The sequence below is a fragment of the Leptonychotes weddellii genome, chromosome 3 (assembly GCF_054177405.1).
Source record: "Leptonychotes weddellii isolate Sample4059 chromosome 3, ASM5417740v2, whole genome shotgun sequence".
NCBI classification, from domain to species: Eukaryota; Metazoa; Chordata; class Mammalia; order Carnivora; family Phocidae; genus Leptonychotes; species Leptonychotes weddellii.
The window spans coordinates 60,752,100-60,770,457 of record NC_138371.1 but is presented as its reverse complement, the minus strand read 5'-3'; the positions used below and the strand labels follow the sequence as shown (position 1 = coordinate 60,770,457).

The window sequence follows — 18,358 nt, the reverse complement described above, 5'->3', positions numbered from 1 at the left end:
TTTTATCTTGGAGATCTCATAGACATCTTGATTTTAAATGTCCAAATTCTGATTTATATATTTGTTCTAGAACCCGCATCTCCATCTATATTTCTCCAAACTGTGAACAGTACCAGCAGAAATTTGAGCATCACCCTAGCCTTCTCATTACCCACCACCTGCTACATTCTTTTGGTCACCAAATCCATTAACTATTGCATCATAAATTATTCGATGGTGTCCTCTCACTTCTAATCTCTAATCTACTTTATTTTAGTGTTTTATCATTTCTCACCTGGATTACTGCGAAAACTCCTAATAGTTCTCACATCTACGAATCTGGCCTCTCTTCAAAACACTTTTAACATTCCCACCCTACCAAGATTTTCTTGACATCCCTCCTGTACCAGATGGATCTGACCACAGCATAAATCTGATCTTGTCTTCTGCTTAAAATCCTCCAGGGGAATCCTCTAATACTTTTGGATAAAAAAAAAAAATCCTTTTCATGAGGCAGGAAAAATGATTTATTATGTGATCCTGGGTGGAAGACTTGACTTTCTTGAGTCTCATCTGTAATGTAAGACAATACCCCAAACCTTGATGAGTCTGTGAGGATTAATGTTTACATGTCTGCCATAATGCCTGGCACAATGAATGAGAGCTTGTGCTACTTTTGGCTGTTTCTTACAGGCTGCATCTGGTGGTGGAAAAAGTACTGTATCTGGAGTCTGATAATAATAACAATGAGAAGAACCGCAAAAATACTAGCAAATACTTTCACAACACTTTTTGTATGCCAAGCTTTTTCCTAAGTGCTTTATGCATATTGACTTGTTTAAGCTTCTCAACAACTCTAAGTAGGTGCAATTATTACCCTCCACTCCCTCTTTAATAGATGAGAAAAGCGAGGCTCGGAAGGTTAAGCAAATCGCTGAACTTCACAGAGCTAGAAAGGAAGAGTCGGGACTCAGATCCTGGTAGTCTGGCTCCAAAATCCATGCACTTAATCAAAGTTTCAACTCTGTTGTCAGTAACTGCTAACCTTGGGCAAGTCATTTTAACCTCTTAAAGTCTCAATTTCTTTCTCCATAAAATGGAACACGAATACCTATTTCATAGAGTCAGAAGGATTAAGTACAGTGGCTGCATTACGCTCAGCATCAAGCCAGTCCTCAGGAAGTGGTAATGATTATCATTACATGGGAGCCTTCATAAATGCCTCTGCAAACCTCTAACTTCCTCCCTTTCCACTTACAAACATCAACCCTATGCTTAAGCAGATGGAATCACTCACAAAGTTCCCTTTTGCATCTCCACATTTCCATCTGCTTAGAGCACCCTTCCATTTTCTTTGCTCACTCATAAACAGTCAGTAGAGGTGTCTTTTTGTCCCCAAAATATGCCTACTCCTTTGAGACTGGGTTAAATGCCAATATCCCTATCATCTTGCCCATATTTTTAATATGGTATTTTTCATAAAGTATTATAATTCTGTTTTTGTCTGCCTGACACTACATTGTGAGCTTCAACAGGCAGGAATAATGTTCTTCACTGATATAATGGCAGCAAAGTCACTAAATATTTGTTGAATAAGTCAATATAGCAGGATTGCTAGATGTCTACATATCTGATTAAAATTTAATGTGATAAATGGCCTAATGAGCATATTTTAAAATACTCTGCAAGCACAAAGAACACAGCAATTAATTATATTGCCTTTGTTTAAACCGGGAAAACTTCACAGAGGAGTAGGTCTTGGATACAGGATTTCACCAGGCCGAGAAGAAAAAGAATGTCAAGTAGGGAGACTATCCATGGGAAGGCAGCAAGAAAGCACATTCTCCAGGGATTGGAATAGTCCAGAATGGCTAAAACATAACTTCTACACATGGTAATGTTGGTCACTATGTGAAAGAGAGGTTAGATTAATTGGAGATGATACTAAAAGTTCAGATTGTGGCTGAGCTATGAAGGAATTTGAATGCAATGGTTTCTTTTTCTATTGTCATTATACAGTAATGGAATGCCTTGATTGGGGACATGAGAGAGACCAGACTGAGGTTTTATGAAGGTAATTCTGCAGTGATATGGAAGACTCATCAGGAAATGGTCAGATGCTAACGGCAGGAAAACTCAACAGCAACTTACTGACCAACGAAGAGAAAGAATGAGGACCTCAGTCACAGAGAGGAGGTAACCAGTTTCACAGATGTTGTGAAGTTTTGGTGAAGAACTGTATGTTTGGGATGAGAATGCTGACTTTTATAAAAGTTCAAAATACGTTGCTTAAAGTTAACAATTTGCTAAGAATTTAGTCAGTAATAAATGTGTTTCTCTACTTGTAAAGTATAAGCTATAAATATATATCTTAAGAGCTTTAGGAATCTGAAATATCAATCAATACAACATTTTGATCTCACTTTAAATATATTGCATGAAAATTTTAGATAAATCCCTGAATGAGTCCATGTCATTCAACATAAAAATTTTCTTTTAAATCAGTAATTTTTTCTTATTCCCCAACATTTCACAAAAATGGAAACAGAACTTAGAAAAACTACCTGCTGAGCTGGACATATCTCATTAGAGGCCTTAAAAACACAAAAGCATATAGAGAAAAACCATTGTGTAATTACCGTGTCAATTTAAAGAAAAACTCAGTATTATACCCTACTTGTAGATTTTCCTCTTAAAAGCCTAATTAAGAAATAAAATGAGTCATAGTCTATAAATTTTTTTGCTTCTGTGTGGTCATCCTTTATTCATCAAAACTAAAGATTTTGATCTTGCAACTGAACAAGAGTAACTCATTTCTACTGATTGATAAATTTGTAGTATACGACTTTGCAAAGGGCTGCTTACACTCTTTACTGTAAGTTTATGCATAACATTAGTTGAGAAAGTTATTCACATTATGATTTATTTGTGTATAATGTGACTTAATTCACCTCAAGTATTTAATTCTTAGGTGATATGTATTTTTTAATTTTTTTCTATCTACTAGCTTAGAGTGTGCATACATGTTTACAATGTACTTAAATAAGCCATGGTTATTATGCCTGGGCGGAAATTAATTGTTAGTGCTGACTGGGAAACAGGAAATTAAAAACTACAAGGGTAATCCTTGAATGGGATTTTTTAGTGTGATGAATGTTCTCATGAATGGAGTGCAGTTTTTAAACACCACCAACTCTGAATAAGCATAATGTTATGGGTCCCACCTTACTATGTTATGGGTCTTAAGCTACAAAGTAAGAGCTGTAGAAGCTCAAAGCGGCTTAGGTTTGGGGAGAACAGGCGGTGAGACAAAAGGAGGGAGGAAGGCAGTCCAGTGCTTCTGCAGCTCTGACTTTGGTATCTATGGCATGCTTTACTCTCTCTTCCTCAGCCTGAGGGAAAAAAATGGCAGTTACAGGCTGGTCTTCAAAACCTGAGATTTTTTGAGGGCATGGCATCTTGGTCAGGGTCTCCGGAAGCAGAGATGGTTCAGAGATTTTTGGACAAGGGTCTTTGAGGGAGCGCTCTTCAAGAGAATGGGAGTGACAGGATAGGGCAGGGGAAACAGTTCAGCATGGAGGTGGTCTCCGGTGGAGACTAGCTGCACCTGCAACAAACGTTGGTCTCTCCGGGCCAGGGGTGCAGGTGTGTGTGCGCTCAAGCACGCACAGCTTTTGTGTTCCTATCAGCCAGTCTGTGGCTGAAGGCTGTGGGGAAACGGTGGCTGGGGATCATAAGCTCACAGAAAGGTGGTGCCATTGAGAGCCAGGTCAATACTGAAAAAACAAGGCTGAGGTGTTTTACATTCCCTGGTAAAAGAGCATCTAAGTGACCACATATAGTGGCCACCATAAAAACAACCACTGCAGGGGGTATCTGTGATCACTGCCTTTTTCACATTGATCCCAAGGTAGAGGAAGGACCCTGTGATTGTCATGAGGTGAGCTGGTGGGGTGACAGGGCAGGGATGAGAACAGCAGGAAGAGGAGGTGATTATAAGTTGTAAAGCCTGTACTCAGATGGAAGAATGGCAAAACGTGAGTGTGAACGAACTTGTTACATGAAAAGGGGGAAGCAGAAGGGAAGTGATACAGAAGCACCTTATTGCTGCACTTAAAGATAGTGGCAGGCAGGGAGCCTAGGCAGGCACAGGAGAGGTGGGGAGTGGGTGGTGAACCCTGCTGGTTGAGCAGCAGGCCTTTTAGTTCTACTTGCACAAAAATAGCTAGAAAAAGTTGTTTATTTGTGTACACCTGCTTAAGGTTTTTTGTGGGAAGGGAAGGCCTGATGTCTACCCTTTCAAAGCAGTCTCAGCATTAATCAGCCTTTAAAATGACTCCCATCTACCACTCTCTGCATAAAGTGAAAAAGGCACATGAAAAGGATTTAGACTTGGTAATATATAATGCTTTTCTAATCTGTTCAGGGGATTAGCAGGAAAAGTAAATCTTCTCAGACATAAATGTCTGAATTCTTTAGGATTATTTGTTGCACTTCTTAATTAGGAAATTCAATTATTGTGTGTGTGTGTGTGTGTGTGTAATCATCATAGCACAATTTAAGTTGTAGGAAAAAACAATTACATAGTATTTTACCTGTAACATATGAAACCCCAAATAAAAGCAATATTCCCAGAGGAAAGCCAGCTTGCTTCATTGAATAAGGCAATCCTGGAAAAATATAAAATGCCCCACCCATCATATTAATAAAACATATAGAGATATAGAAGCTTCCCCCAATTCCTATATATAACAGGCTAAGTAAGTTGACATATTTATAGGACATGGTTGTAAACAGTGCATATTACTACTCAAATTAAATGTTAGCATATTAATACCATTTCAGAATAGAATGCAAGCTAAGGACACGTCAAGAGAGCAAGTTTATGAGATGATGGAATAAGGATAAGAAAGCAGCAAATGAAAAACAGATGCCAATTCACTTCAGGGTGAGGAGGGAATATGACCTTGAATATATGGAAAATAATGACCTAAAGCTTTCCTTACACACTAGCTGGGAAAGCAGAGAGGGTAGTAAGAGCACAAAAGGATTATGGGATATGAAAGAAGACTGACTCCAGAATCCAGTGGGTAACCAGGAGAGAAAAATGAGAAGGCAAAATATTTTTTATTATTTATTAATTTTTAATTTTTTTTACTATTTATGTATTTTTTAAAAAATTATTTATTCATTTGAGAGAGAGAGAGCAAGAACAGGAGCAGGGGGGGATCAGAGGAAGAGGGAGAAGCAGACTCCACACTGAGCAGGGTGCCCTACCTTGGGCTCGATCCGAGGACCCTGGGACCATGATCTCAGCCAAAAGCAGATGCTTAACCGACTGAGCCACCCGGGCACACCAAAAGTGTTTTTTATAAAGCTGAAGCGGTATATAAAAGTATTTCTTATGAATTTTTTTGGAAATGGCCAATTTTAGATTATGGGCAATAAAATACTTAAGATAAAACATATTTAAAATATATCCACCCAGAATTTTTATTCTCTGGAAAATTTTCCCTTAAAATATCTGCTGAACATAATTAAGAGCTATTTTTTAATGTTGCTGACATGAATCAGCTTCAAGTGTTCACTTCAGGAATTAACTCTGGAATTCTGCCAAGTAGAGCTGTCCACATCTCCCTAGTTCATGGAGGTAGAGTTTCAAACAAATCTTTGCCCCTACTTGATTACTTTGCCTCACGTACCTCTATTTTATGTGCCATTAAAAAGAACTGTCTATATATGGAAACAAGTAACATAAAGAAACACATCAGCTTGTAAAAGGTGAAAAAAGTAACTCAATTCAGATAAATGTTCAATGATAACTGTAACTAAAATGTCAAAACTTTACAGGAAAAAGTATTCTCAATGCATATTGCAGGATTTTGTTTTGTCCTTGCTTTTTCTTAAATTGGATGTTTTCAAATAAAAAAAAGAATAATTAGGGGTGCCTGGGTGGCTCAGGTCATGATCCAGGGGGCCTGGGATGGAGCCTTGCATCAGGTTCCCTGCTCAGCAGGGAGCCTTCTTCTCCCACTCCCTCTGCTGCTCCCCCTGCTTGTGCTCTCTCTCTCTCAAAGAAATAAATAAAATCTTTAAAAAAAAAGAATAATCAGCACTGAAAAAGTAATTGCCTTAATTACTATAATGCAACACACTTTATTTTGTCAGAATTTTCCCCTTGGTTCAAACTGGGAAAATACGAGCTGCTCATTTCTTTCAATTCTGATTATTTGGCTCCTTTGTTAAAAAAAATCTATGCATTTTCATTCAACCAATATCTACTTATTGATTGAATGATACTTAAAATTAATATATCATAATAAGTTTGTACTTTAAAATTAAAACTGGATAGATAGGTAAGGAAATACTGTATGATTTAATTTTTCACAAGATTGTTGTTTTCACATTAAACTCATGTACCTTCCATATTACCAACTATCTGGAGATTTACACTCTAGAAGGTCATAGAAAGGTGGTTTAAATAATGGTGGACCCTTCAGGAAGGGGGAAAAAGTATATTAGGCAGCATTATCAATTGACCATATAGCCTATAAAAATAAATTGAGCATATTCCATATGCAGATCCACCTTAGACTACCACATATGGGGGATGCTCTCAAATGAAGAAAAAGTCTGAATCACGACCCCAGCTTCAGCATAAAAGACACTGTTGTGATGCACATAGTTACATTGGGAAAAAAGGATGGTTTTTATGGAAAAATTTACCAATTCTATTATTTAAGATTTTTTCCTTAAAAATAATCAATACAAGCAACATGGTAAGAGTTTTAAATTTTGTCATGGTAAGAGTTTTAAATTTTGTCTTTTCACTTAAAATTTAAGACAAAACAAAACAACACTTACCTATTATACCAGATCCCATAATGGAGTTGACAACATTAAAAACAGCTGTGAACTGACGATAAGTTTTCCCTTTGTGCTTATGTTCAGAAACGAGGGTTTCTCTGTCATCTAGATTGCTCTGTTTCAATATATAAAATGGCAATTAAGTATTCACTAGGTCAAAAAATTAGAAAAGTGTTAGACAAATACGCAACGCAGGACACCAACACGACATTAGTAGTAATAATTAGTAATGTCAGTAACTGTAAGAAAATAATGATTAGTATAATACAATAAAGAGTAACAATAACAGGTAATTCAACAGAGCATTGTAAACAAACTCCATTCTAAAATGTCCCAATTACAGCTGCGCCAAGTTCAAGGACTGCTGCATGGAATCCCAGAATACAGGATCTGTTAGGGAGCCAATGATGCGATTTTGTGAGATTAAAGGGGTTATATTGAAAAGTGCCTGCCAAGGAAAAAAAAAAGTCAGATGGAGGCAAAACTTTTTCTCCTGGAGAACTTTCCGCGGTGCTAAACCAAGACCCCAGGTGAAGTTAGCTGCTCTCTATTGCAGGGTGAATGAAACTGGAAAGGACCTGGCTGCAGAAGCTGCCCCACGTCCCAGCTTTACCTGCGGCGGGATGACGGGCCCCTGTGCCTGGTAGCCCATGGCTGCTACAGAGTCCTCAGTACGTGGAAGGCTCGAGCGCCTCGATAGCCCACTCAAGCCTGCCCAGCCTCCTCGGCGACCTCCTACAGCTGGAGTCTGCGCGCGGCGGGAGAGGGGAGCAAGCGGTCCCGCGGTTGCCCCTGGCCCCACCTCCTCAGCTCCCCCCGCCCCCGCCCCGGGGCGCGGGTTGCAGCCCAGAGCTCACTTGGCTGCCGCAGCCCGGAGCTCTTCCCTACCGGAGCTTGCCCAGCCAAGGCACCCTCCTTCTACCGCAGGATGCTACAGGATGTTTCTGATCTGGGCAGCCCTCTCTCCCTGTGCCCTCCTTTTCCACCCCACCTCCAGTTGGAAAGCACAGTGTGTTCCGCCCTACACTGCCCTGCCCAGATTGTAAAAAGAGTTACGATGCCTTCATTTTAGTCCATTCCAAGGTTAGCTGCTCTTTGGCTGGAGTCTGATGCCCAGTTAAGAACGCAATAGCACCGCTGCTCCCATGGAGCATGGTTTCTATTACCACCTCCTCCCATTCCCTACACAACTTCTGTGTCAGAGATGCTAGATGAAAACACAGGACTTTTATTTTAAATGGAAAACAACCAACCAGACAAAAAACTTTTCTAGAGTTTTAGCAAAGTTGAATACTGAGCATGCTTTGGTTAAATGTTTCCTAATGACTTTTCAGAAAAGCAGACTTAAAGAGTGGAAAAGGAGATGGATTGATGATAGATTCAGGTAGTGAATCTTAAAAGCAGGGAGGAGGGAAGTGTAAGGGGGATGGGAAAGGGAAGGCACTTAGAATAGCTGAGGTAGAAAGAATCTTCAATGATCACCTATACACCCTTCTTATATTACAGATGAAGAAACTGGCCCAGGGAATATTCAATCACAAAGAGAATACATAGAGAAACGTTTCAAGGACAGTAAGAGCGGTGATATAATACCGTACTTATCAAATACTTACTAAAGAAGTTCTTTTAAATTATGAAACATTTAAAAATATGAAAAAAGCTAAAGAGAAGTATAAAATAAGCTCCATATCAAATTAACAAATGTTAACATTTTTAAAAAAGATTTTATTTATTTCAGAGAGAGAGAGAACACGAGCGGGGTGGGGGAGGGGCAGAGGGAGAGGGAGAAGCAGACTTCCCGCCGAGCAGGGAGCCTCCTCCAGCCTCCATCGGAACCCTGGGATCGTGACCTGAGCCCAAGGCAGATGCCTAACCGTCTGAGTCACCCAGGTGCTCCCACAGATGTTAACAAGTGATTTTATTTATTTATTTATTTGAGAGAGAGAGTGAGAGAGCGAGAGAGAGCTTGAGCAAGGGGAGGGAGAGGGACAGAATCTCCAGCAGACTCTGTGTTGAGCAGAGAACCCTTCCTGGGGTTGGATCCCAGGACCCCCGAGATCATGACCTGATCCGAAATCAAGATCAGAGGCTCAACTGACTGAGCCACCCAGATGCCCCAACAAATGTTAACATTTTGTCACATTTTCTTCTACCGCAAAAATAAACATTTAATATTGCAGTGGAAACCCCTTTGTCCATCCCCATTCCTTTCTCTTCACCCTGAAGTCATCTAATTCATGAAGTTGGTGTATATCTTTTCTATCCATGCTTTATATTTTAACTCATTCATGTGTAGCCGTAAATAATATATGACATTGATTTGTATGTTTTCAAGATATACAAAAGATGGTTCCATATTGTACATGTTATTTTTCCCACTAGCATTAGTGTTTGTTTACCTAATATACAGTTTTCAAGATATATTATATAGACATAAGTAGGTAGAGTTTATTCATTTTATCTCTCACAGTTCAGTTAGCTATCCTCCTACTGAAGGTTGTTAAGGTTCTAATTTTACACCCTCCCGGAGCATATTAAATGACAGATTCTCTAGCAGTAAAATTGTTAGGAAATAAATCATGCATATTTAAACTTCACAAAATATTCCCAAATTGCTCTACAAAATGGTAGTATCAATAACACTCCCACCAGCAGAGATGGAATTCCTGGTTTTTTTGCATTGTCTACAACACCAGGACTTCCTTTTTTTTTTTTTTTTTTTAAGTTTTGTTGTTCTGATGGGTTCTTAAATGGTATATACTTATTGTATAAATTTGTATTGTCCCATTCTATAGTGTGATTGAGAATCTTTTTATAATATTTGATGAATGTAATTAAATATTTAGGTTGTCCTCTTTGTGAATTTCATTTTATATCCTTTGCCCTTTTGATTTTGGTTGTTAGTCTTTTTCTTATCGATGTGTGAGAGTTACTTATGTATTTGGGGTGCCAATTTATGTCAGTTACATATTTTGCACATATTTTCTCCCAGCTTCTTTCTTTTAAAACTATTTGTGGCATTTTTTTAATTATGCAAAATATATACTTTTGATATACTCAAAATTAGTAATCTTAATCCTAATATAAATGCAATAAGAGAGAAAATCCCAGCATTATTTTACTAAAAAATACAGATTCAAAAATTCCAAATAAAATATTAGCAAATTGACTCCAACAGTGTACGAAAAGTTAACAATATCATGACAAAGTTGGGTATACCTCAAGTATGAAAGGGTGGCTTAACTTAAAAAATCTATAAACGTAATTTCCCACATTAACAGATTATAAGAGAAAACCAAAACCATGTAATTATTTTACTAGATACAGAAAGTTTGATAATGTTGAATTCACAACTGAAAAATTCCTCTTTGTAAATTAGAAATAGAAGACAACTTCCTTAAACTAATAAATTATAGCAGATATTTTCATCAATGGGAAAATTTTGGAAGTATTTTCATTTAATTAAGAAATGAAACAAAAATACCCATGATCATGACTTTTTTAAAGATGATGTTGGAGTCTGTGGCCTTAAGCAATAAGAAAAGAAAAAGAAATTAGAGATATGAGGATTGGAAAGGTAGAAATAAAACCATCATTTTCAGATAATAAGATTGTTTATATAAAAAAAATCAAAATAAAATATTAGAAGGGAAAATATTAGAAGTGATAGAGACTTTAGGGAGTTGACTAGATAAAAGAGCTACCTGCAAATATATTAATTTTTCAAAAACAACAACAAACAACTAGATATTATAATAAAAAGAAACTAATTTTTAATAGTGTCAGAGAATAGCAAATACTCAGCAAGAAATTCAACCAAAGATGTGCACAGTCTCTTTTTAGAGAAAATTACAATAATCAAGAGAAATTAAATAAGTGGAAAAAGTACCAAATTCATGGATAAGGAGGATAAATAAAGATATCGATTCTGTCCATGTTGACTTACTGATTAAGTATAATGTTTCACTATAATGACCACAAATATTTAGGACTGTAAATTTGTAAAACTTGTAAACTTTTCCTTTTTTAATTACAAAAAAAGTTTGTTTTTAAAAAGTAAAAAATAAAATAAAAAGGAGAAAGAATTTTAAATGATTGTATTTGTACCTTTAATTATCTTTAAGACTTTTTTCAATATATTATATGTGTTTTTGTATGTGTGTGCATTTTTTCTTTTTGTGAATATGGGCTGTATGGTAGCTTAAAATATGTCTACAAATTCTCTGACACTCCTTCCTTCAGGAAGTGGAGCTTCTTTCCCCTTCCCTTGAATGAGGGCTGGACTCAGTGACTTGCTTCTAATAAATTGCAATATGTATAACCTCTGATTCTAAGTCATAAAAGTCATTGTGGTTTCTGCCTTGTTCTCTCTCAGATCACTCACTGTAGTAGCAGCCAGTTGCAGTGTCATGAATGCATTCAAGGTCCTCATAGCAAGAAACTGAAGCCTCCCGCCAATGCCTTGTGAGTGATACATTGAAAGGGAATCCTTTAGCCCCAGTCAAGCCTTCAGATGACTGCAGCCTCAGCCACCATTCCAACTGCAACCTGAGCCAGAGCGACTCAACCAAGCTGCTCCTTCCTGACCCACAAAAATGTGAGATAATAAATGTTTATTTTTGTTTTAGACCATTAGTTTTGGGACTATTTGTTATACAGTGATAGATAACTAAGAAAGGATTTCCTATACTTTTTTTTTTGCTGTTTAGTCTTTATTTATATTTTAAAAATTGAATGTTTTATTTTTATTTTGAGCCGTTTTAGGTTTAGAGCAAAATTGAGTGGAAGGTACAGAGATTTCCCTTATACTCCTTGACCCCACATACGCATAGCCTCTCCCATTATTAACATCCCCCACCAGAGAGGCACATTTTTTAGAATTGATGAACCTACATTGGCACATCATTATCACCTGTACTCCACAGTTTACATTAGGGTTACTGTTGATGTTACACATTCTGTGAATTTGGACAAATATATAATGATGTGTCTATCATTACAGTATCATACAGAGTAGTTTCAACTGCTTTAAAAATTCTCAGTGCTCCGCTGTTTTATCCCTGTCCTCCTGCCCCCTAATCCCTGGAACAACTGATATTTTTACTGTCTTTATAGTTTTGTCTTTTCCAGAATATTATATATATGTGCCTTGGTGGTATAGTGGTGACCAGAGTTGCCTTCCAGAATGTCATATAGTTGGAACCAAACAATATGTAGCCTTTTCAGATCAGCTGCTTGCACTTAGTAATATGCATTTAAGTTTCCTCCATGACTTTTTATGGCTTGATGGCTCATTTCTTTTTAGTGTTAAATAATATTTCATTGTCTGTATGTACCACAGTTTATCCATTTGTCTGCTGAAGGACATCTTGGTTGCTTCCAAGTTCTGGAAGTTATGAATAATGCTGCTATAAATATCTGTGTGTAGACAAAAGTTTTTAGCTCCTTTGGGTAAATACCAAGGAGTGCGATTGCTGGGTCCTATGTAAGAGCATGTTTACTTTTGTAAGAAATAATCAAACTTTCTCCCAAAGTGGCCGTACCATTTGCATTGAATGGTAAAATGAATGAATGAGATTTCCTGTTGTTTCACATCCCTTGCCTGAATTTGATGTTGTCAAAGTTCTATATTTTGCCCATTCTAATAGATGTGTACTGGTATTTCATTGCTTTAATTTGCATTTCCCTGATGACGTATAATGTGGGGCATCTTTTCATGTACTTGTTGGTCACCTGTGTATCTTTGGTGAGGTGTCTGTTAATGTCTTTGGCCACTTTTTAATTGGGTTGATTTTCATTGTTGAGTTTTAAGAGTTTCTGTATATTTTGGATAACAGTTCTTTATCAGGTATTATCTTTTGCAAATATATTCTCCCAGCCAGTGGGTTTTCTTTTCATTCTCTTGACAGTTTTTTTTTTTTTTTTTTAGAGCAGATGTTTGTAATTTTAATGAAGTCCCATTTATCAAGTGCTTCTTTATGGATTGTGCCTTTGGTGTTGTATTTAAAAAGTCATTGCCAAACCCAAGATCATCTAGATTTTGGATGCTATCTTCTAAGATTTTTATGATTTTGCATTTTACATTTAGATCTGTGATCCGTTTTAAATTAATTTTTTAAGGGTGCTAAGTTTGGTGTTTGGTTTCCTTTTTTTAAAATGTACATGTCCTGTTGTTCCAGCACCATTTGTTGAAAAAACTCCATTGTATTGTCTTTGCTCATTTGTCAAAGATAAGTTGACTATATTATGTAGGTTTATTTCTGGATTCTCTTATCTCTTCCACTGATCTGTTTATCTAGTCTTTCACCATTTCCCCACTGTCTTTATGACTGTAACTTTATAGTAAATCTTGAAGTCAGGTAGTGTCAGTCCTAAGTATTTATACCTAAGCATTTAATTTCCTGGGTGCTAATGTATTGTGCTTTTGAATTTCAGATTACACTTGTTCTTTGCTAGTTTATAGGAAAGTGATTGGCTTTGCTAACTAACCTTGTAACCTGAAATCTTGCTATAATCACTTATTAGTTGCAGGGATTTTTCATTCCCAATTCTTTCCAGTGTTCTGCATAGATGATCATATCACCTATGAACAAAGACAGTTTTATTTTTTCCTTCCCAATCTGTACACCTTTTGTTTCCTTTTCCTGTCTTGCTTGCATTATTTAGGACTTCCAGTATTATGCTAAAAAGCAATGATGAGAGGGGACATCCTTTGCCTTATTACCTAGCTTAGTGGGAAAGCTTTGAGTTTCTTACTATTAAGCATGATGTTTGCTGAAGGTTTGTTGTACATATTATGTATCAAGTTAAGGAAGGTCCCCCTATTCCTGTGTTCTGAGAATTTTTATCATGAATAAGTGTTGGATTTTGTCAACTGTGTTTTCTGCATCTAGTGATCTCATCATGTGATTTTTTTTCTTCTTTACCCTGTTGACGTGATCGATTGCATTAATGGATTTCTGAATTTTGAACTAGCCTAGCATACCTGGGATAAATTCCTCTTGGTTGTGGTGTATAATTCTTTTTGTACACTGTTGGACTCAATTTAATTGAATTTGAATAATACTTAATTGAACAATATTGAATTGATTCATTATTTTGTTGAGGATTTTTGAATCTGTGTTCCTGAGAGATATTGGTCTGTAGTTTTCTTTTCTAGCAATGTCTTTCTCTAGTTTGGTATTAGGTCAATGCTGGCTTCATAGAATGAGTTAGGAAGTAGTTCATCTGATTCTATTTTCTGCAAGTGATTGTAGAGAACAAGTATAATTTCTACCTTAAATCTTTGGTAGAATTCACCAGTGAATCCATCTGGGTCTGGTGTTTTCTGTTTGAGAAGGTTATTAATTATTGATTCAATGTATGTAACAGATATAGGCCTATTCACATTATCTATTTCTTCTGTAAGTTTTGGCAGATTGTATTTTTCAAGGAATTGGTCCATCTCATTTAGATTATTAAACTTATGGGCATTGAGTTTTTATAATATTCCTTAATTATCCTTTAATGTCCATGGGATTTATAGTGATGTCCCCACTTTCATATCTGAAATTACTAATTTGTGCCTTCTCTCTTTTCTTAGTTAGCCTACCTATAGGCTTATTGATTTTTTCAGTCTTTCGTGTTGTTTAATTTCCAAATATTTGGATGTTCTAACTATTTTTCTGTCATTGATTTCTAGTTTAATTTTGTTTTGGTTTGTAAGCAGACCTTGTATGATTTCTATTCTTTTAAAGTTGTTAAGGTGTGTTTTATGGTCCAGAATGTCCTCTATCTTGATGAATGTTCCATGCATGCTTGAGAGGAATATGTATTCTGCTCTTGTTGGGTGAAGTAGTCTATAGATGTCAACTATATCCAGTAGATTGATTGTATTTTTTAATTCAACTATGTCCTTACTGGTTTTTTGCCTGATGGATATCTCCATCTCTGATATAGCTAAAATTTCCAACTATAATAGTATATTTATCTGTTTTATTCTTGTAGTTCTATCTATTTTTGTCTCACGTGTTTTAATGTTCCATTATTAGACACATACATGTTAAGGATTGTTATGACTTTTTGTAGAAGAGACCCCTTTATCATTATGCAACACTCTTCTATCCCTGATGACTTTCCTTGTTCTGAAGTCTGCTCTGTCTGAAATTAATATAGCTACTCCTGCTTTCTTTTGATTAATGTTAGCATAGCATATTTCCATTCATTTACTTTTGACCTATACATGTACTCATATTTAAAATGGGTTTCCTGTATATAAAATATAATTGAGTCTTGTTTTTTGATCCACTCTGGTAATCTCTGTCTTTTCACTGACTTTCAAGGTGATTAGCGATATAGCTGGATTAATATCTATCACATTTCTTTACCGTTTTCTGTTTGTTGTCCCTGTTCTTTGTTCCTATTTTTGTCTCCCACACTTTTTCTGTGTTTTATGGTTTTATTTGAACATTTTGCATAATCCCATTTTCTCTCTTTTCTTAGCCTATCAGTTGTACTTATTTTTTTTTTTTAAAGATTTATTTATTTGACAGAGAGAGATAGCGAGAGAAGAAACACAAGCAGGGGGAGTGGGAGAGGGAGAAGCAGGCTTCCCGCAGCGCAGGGAGCCTGATGTGGGGCTCGATCCCAGGACCCTGGGATCATGACCTGAGCTGAAGGCAGACGCTTAATGACTGAGCCACCCAGGCGCCCCTATTTTTTTACTTTTTAAAGTGGTTGCCATAGAGTTTACAAAGTACATTTATACCTAATCCAAGTCCACTTTCAAAAACACTCCTCTGCTTTACAGGTAGTGCAAGTACCTTATAATGATTTAAAAATCCTAATTCCTCTCTCCCATCTCTTGTATCATTTCTGTCATTCATTTACTTCCATATAAGCATACAAATGTATAGTATGCATATAAGCATATTTGATCGAATACATTGTTGTTGCTCCTATTTGAACAAACTGTTATCTGTTAGATCAATTAAGAATAAGAAAAATAAGTTTTTATTTTACCTTCATTTACTTCTTCTCCAATGTTCTTCTCTTGTTTATATAGATCCAAGTTTTTGACATATTTTCTTCCCTCTAAATAAGTCATTTTAATATTTCTTGCAAGGCAGGTCTACTGGTAACAAATTCCCTCAATTTTGTATTTCTCTTTCACTTTTGAAGGTTATCTTTGCAGGGTACAGAATTCTAGGTAGATGAGTTTTTTTCTCTCTATACTTTAAAGATTTCACTCTACTTTCTTCTTGCTTATGTAGTTTCTGAGGAGAAGCTGGGTATGGTTAAGTCTTATCGTTGTTCCTGTATAGGCCAGGTATTTTCCCCCTGGCTTTTTTTTTTTTTTTAAGAACTTCTTCTCTATCTTTGATTTTCTATGGTTTGAAAATAATATTCCTAGGGTTTTTTGTTTTGTTTTGTTGTTTTTTTGCATTTATCCTGCTTGGTGTTCTCTGAGCTTGCTGGATCTGTGGTTTGATGTCTGATACTATTTTGGGGGAAATTCTCAGTCATTCTTGTTTCAGTATTTCCTCTGTTCCTCTTTTTCTTCTCCTCCTGGTATAGCTAATATGCATATGGTACACCTTTCATAGTTGTCCCATTGTTCTTGGATATTCTGTTCTGGGTTTGTGTTTTTTGTTTTTGGTTTTTTGAGGGTTTTTTTTTTTTTTCACTCTTTTTTCTGTTAGCTTTTCAATTTTGGACTTTTCTATTTAGATATCCTCAAGCTCAGAGATTATGTCCTCAGCCAAATCTGGTCTACTAATAAGCCCATTAAAGATATTCTTCATTTCTGTCACAGTGTTTTTTATCTCTACCATTTCATTTTAGCTCTTTCTTAGGATTTCATTTTTCTGCTTACATTGTCCATTGGTTCTTTCATGCCTTCTACTTTGTTCACTAGAACTGTTAGCATCTTAATTGTAGTTGTTTTAAATTCCTTGTCTGAGAATTCCAACATCCCTCCTGTATCAGAGTCCGATTCTGATGCTAGCTTGTCTCTTCAGACTGTGTTTTTTGTCTTTTGGTATGTCTTATATTTTTTTCTTGATAGCTGGACATGATTTACTGGATAAAAAAAACTGCTATAAATAAGCCTTTAGTAATGTGATGGTGAAGAGGGTGGAGGGGAAGCATTCTATAATTCTATGAGTAAGTCTCTGTCTTTTAGTGAGTCTATACCTCTGGATTGTGAACTCCACATGTGCTTCTCAGTACTCCCTTCCCCCTTAGGTGGGATAGGATGGTTAGAGGAGGCTGGAGTTATTTGTTTTCTTTCCCCCAGGTCAGTTAGGCTCAGATAAAACCACAGCAGGCTAGGCTCTGGTTAAATAGCTTTTCCTGAGGGTGGACCTTGTTAAGGAAGAACAGAATGCTCTGGAGTATTTAAAGATTATTCTTTTCCCCTCCTCTTACAGTAAACAAGAGGAGACTTTTCTCTGGTATTTATTTTGAAAACCTGGTTGAGCTTCTGGAGGCAAAATTCACAAAAGCGTAGGGACCCCTGATGACTGGGTCCCCCTGGATTTACGTCTCAGGCATGTAATGCTAAGCCTCCAGGAATTCATCCATTACAGTTCAAGTTTCCTTCCTTTGGCACTGGTTCCCATGGGGGTTAGTGATTATCTGTATTTGTCTGTTGGTCTGTCTAATTCTGTAGGCAGTGGTTTGCCCTGTGACCTCACTTCTCTTAAGGATCTAAGAAGAGTTGTAGATTTTTCAGTCTTCTACTTATTTTTAGGATGGAGTGGCATATTCCAGCTTTTTATATGCTGGACCAGAAACTGGAAGTTCTTTATGCATATTTTATGATCTTTATTAAAGATCTTTTTTTCTAATTTCAAAAGTATTATTTTTTTAAATATAATTTCAAAAGTACTATATTCTCAGTGAGAAAACATGAAGAAAGTGGAACACAATTACTGGAAATCTTCCCATGTAAAGGTAAACACAGTTAATGTTTTTAGAAACCTACAGTTTACTCAGATTATACAATGTTTGATGTGTGCATATTTACATGCACATAAACAGTTTTACTGAGTCCATCTTAGCTTCAGATAAAGGCCATGGGAGCCAGACTTTCAGGAATGTAGAGAGCCTTAATTTGAGCTTTTTATCAGATTGTATAATTATGTAATAGTATACTATACCCATGTAGGATTATTACTTTATTATTCAGTTACAGTCCAGACTAGGTGACCTCCAAGAGCACCTAGCTCTCCTAGAAATAATCGGAGAAGGCTCTATCTTGGCAGAAGCCCAAATTTATAGAGTTAGTTCTGATGGCTAATCTGACTCTTTTCTCTCATTGTTAAGGCTCAAGTTTGGATAAGACTAGAAATAACAATTTTTCAATCCACATCTCTGGGAAAGTTCCTTTTTCCTTAACCTTGGAAAGGAGTCTGGAAGAGGGGCAATTTTGTTTTTATGTAAAACTGTATGATTGATATTCTCCAGGATATTAGATTATTGGCTTAGTTACTATAACAATTAGAGCCTTAATATGCAGAGTCTCAAACAA

At 36.5% G+C, this 18,358-nt stretch overlaps 1 protein-coding gene and 1 long non-coding RNA gene across 4 annotated transcripts in view; one reads left to right on the top strand and one right to left on the bottom strand.

Annotated features, from left to right (window-relative positions):
• The window catches only part of SLC38A11 (solute carrier family 38 member 11), a 56,618-nt gene extending 48,357 nt beyond the window's left edge, over positions 1–8,261 (bottom strand). Inside the window, exons 1-3 of one of the 3 annotated variants that reach the window (XM_031038141.2) lie at positions 7,460–8,261; positions 6,844–6,961; positions 4,575–4,649 (exon numbers count right to left, since the gene is read on the bottom strand). In XM_031038141.2, coding sequence (XP_030894001.2) covers positions 4,575–4,649; positions 6,844–6,961; positions 7,460–7,498 — 232 coding nt within the window. In that variant the 5' untranslated portion in view covers positions 7,499–8,261. The remainder of the gene's footprint in view (positions 1–4,574; positions 4,650–6,843; positions 6,962–7,459) is intronic. The other 2 variants (XM_006742460.3, XM_031038143.2) reach the window with 2 other exon arrangements.
• Positions 1,831–18,358, top strand: part of LOC145720535 (uncharacterized) — a 96,702-nt gene continuing 80,174 nt past the window's right edge. Inside the window, exons 1-2 of the long non-coding RNA XR_014143571.1 lie at positions 1,831–2,175; positions 11,222–11,443. This is a non-coding gene — a long non-coding RNA (uncharacterized LOC145720535). The remainder of the gene's footprint in view (positions 2,176–11,221; positions 11,444–18,358) is intronic.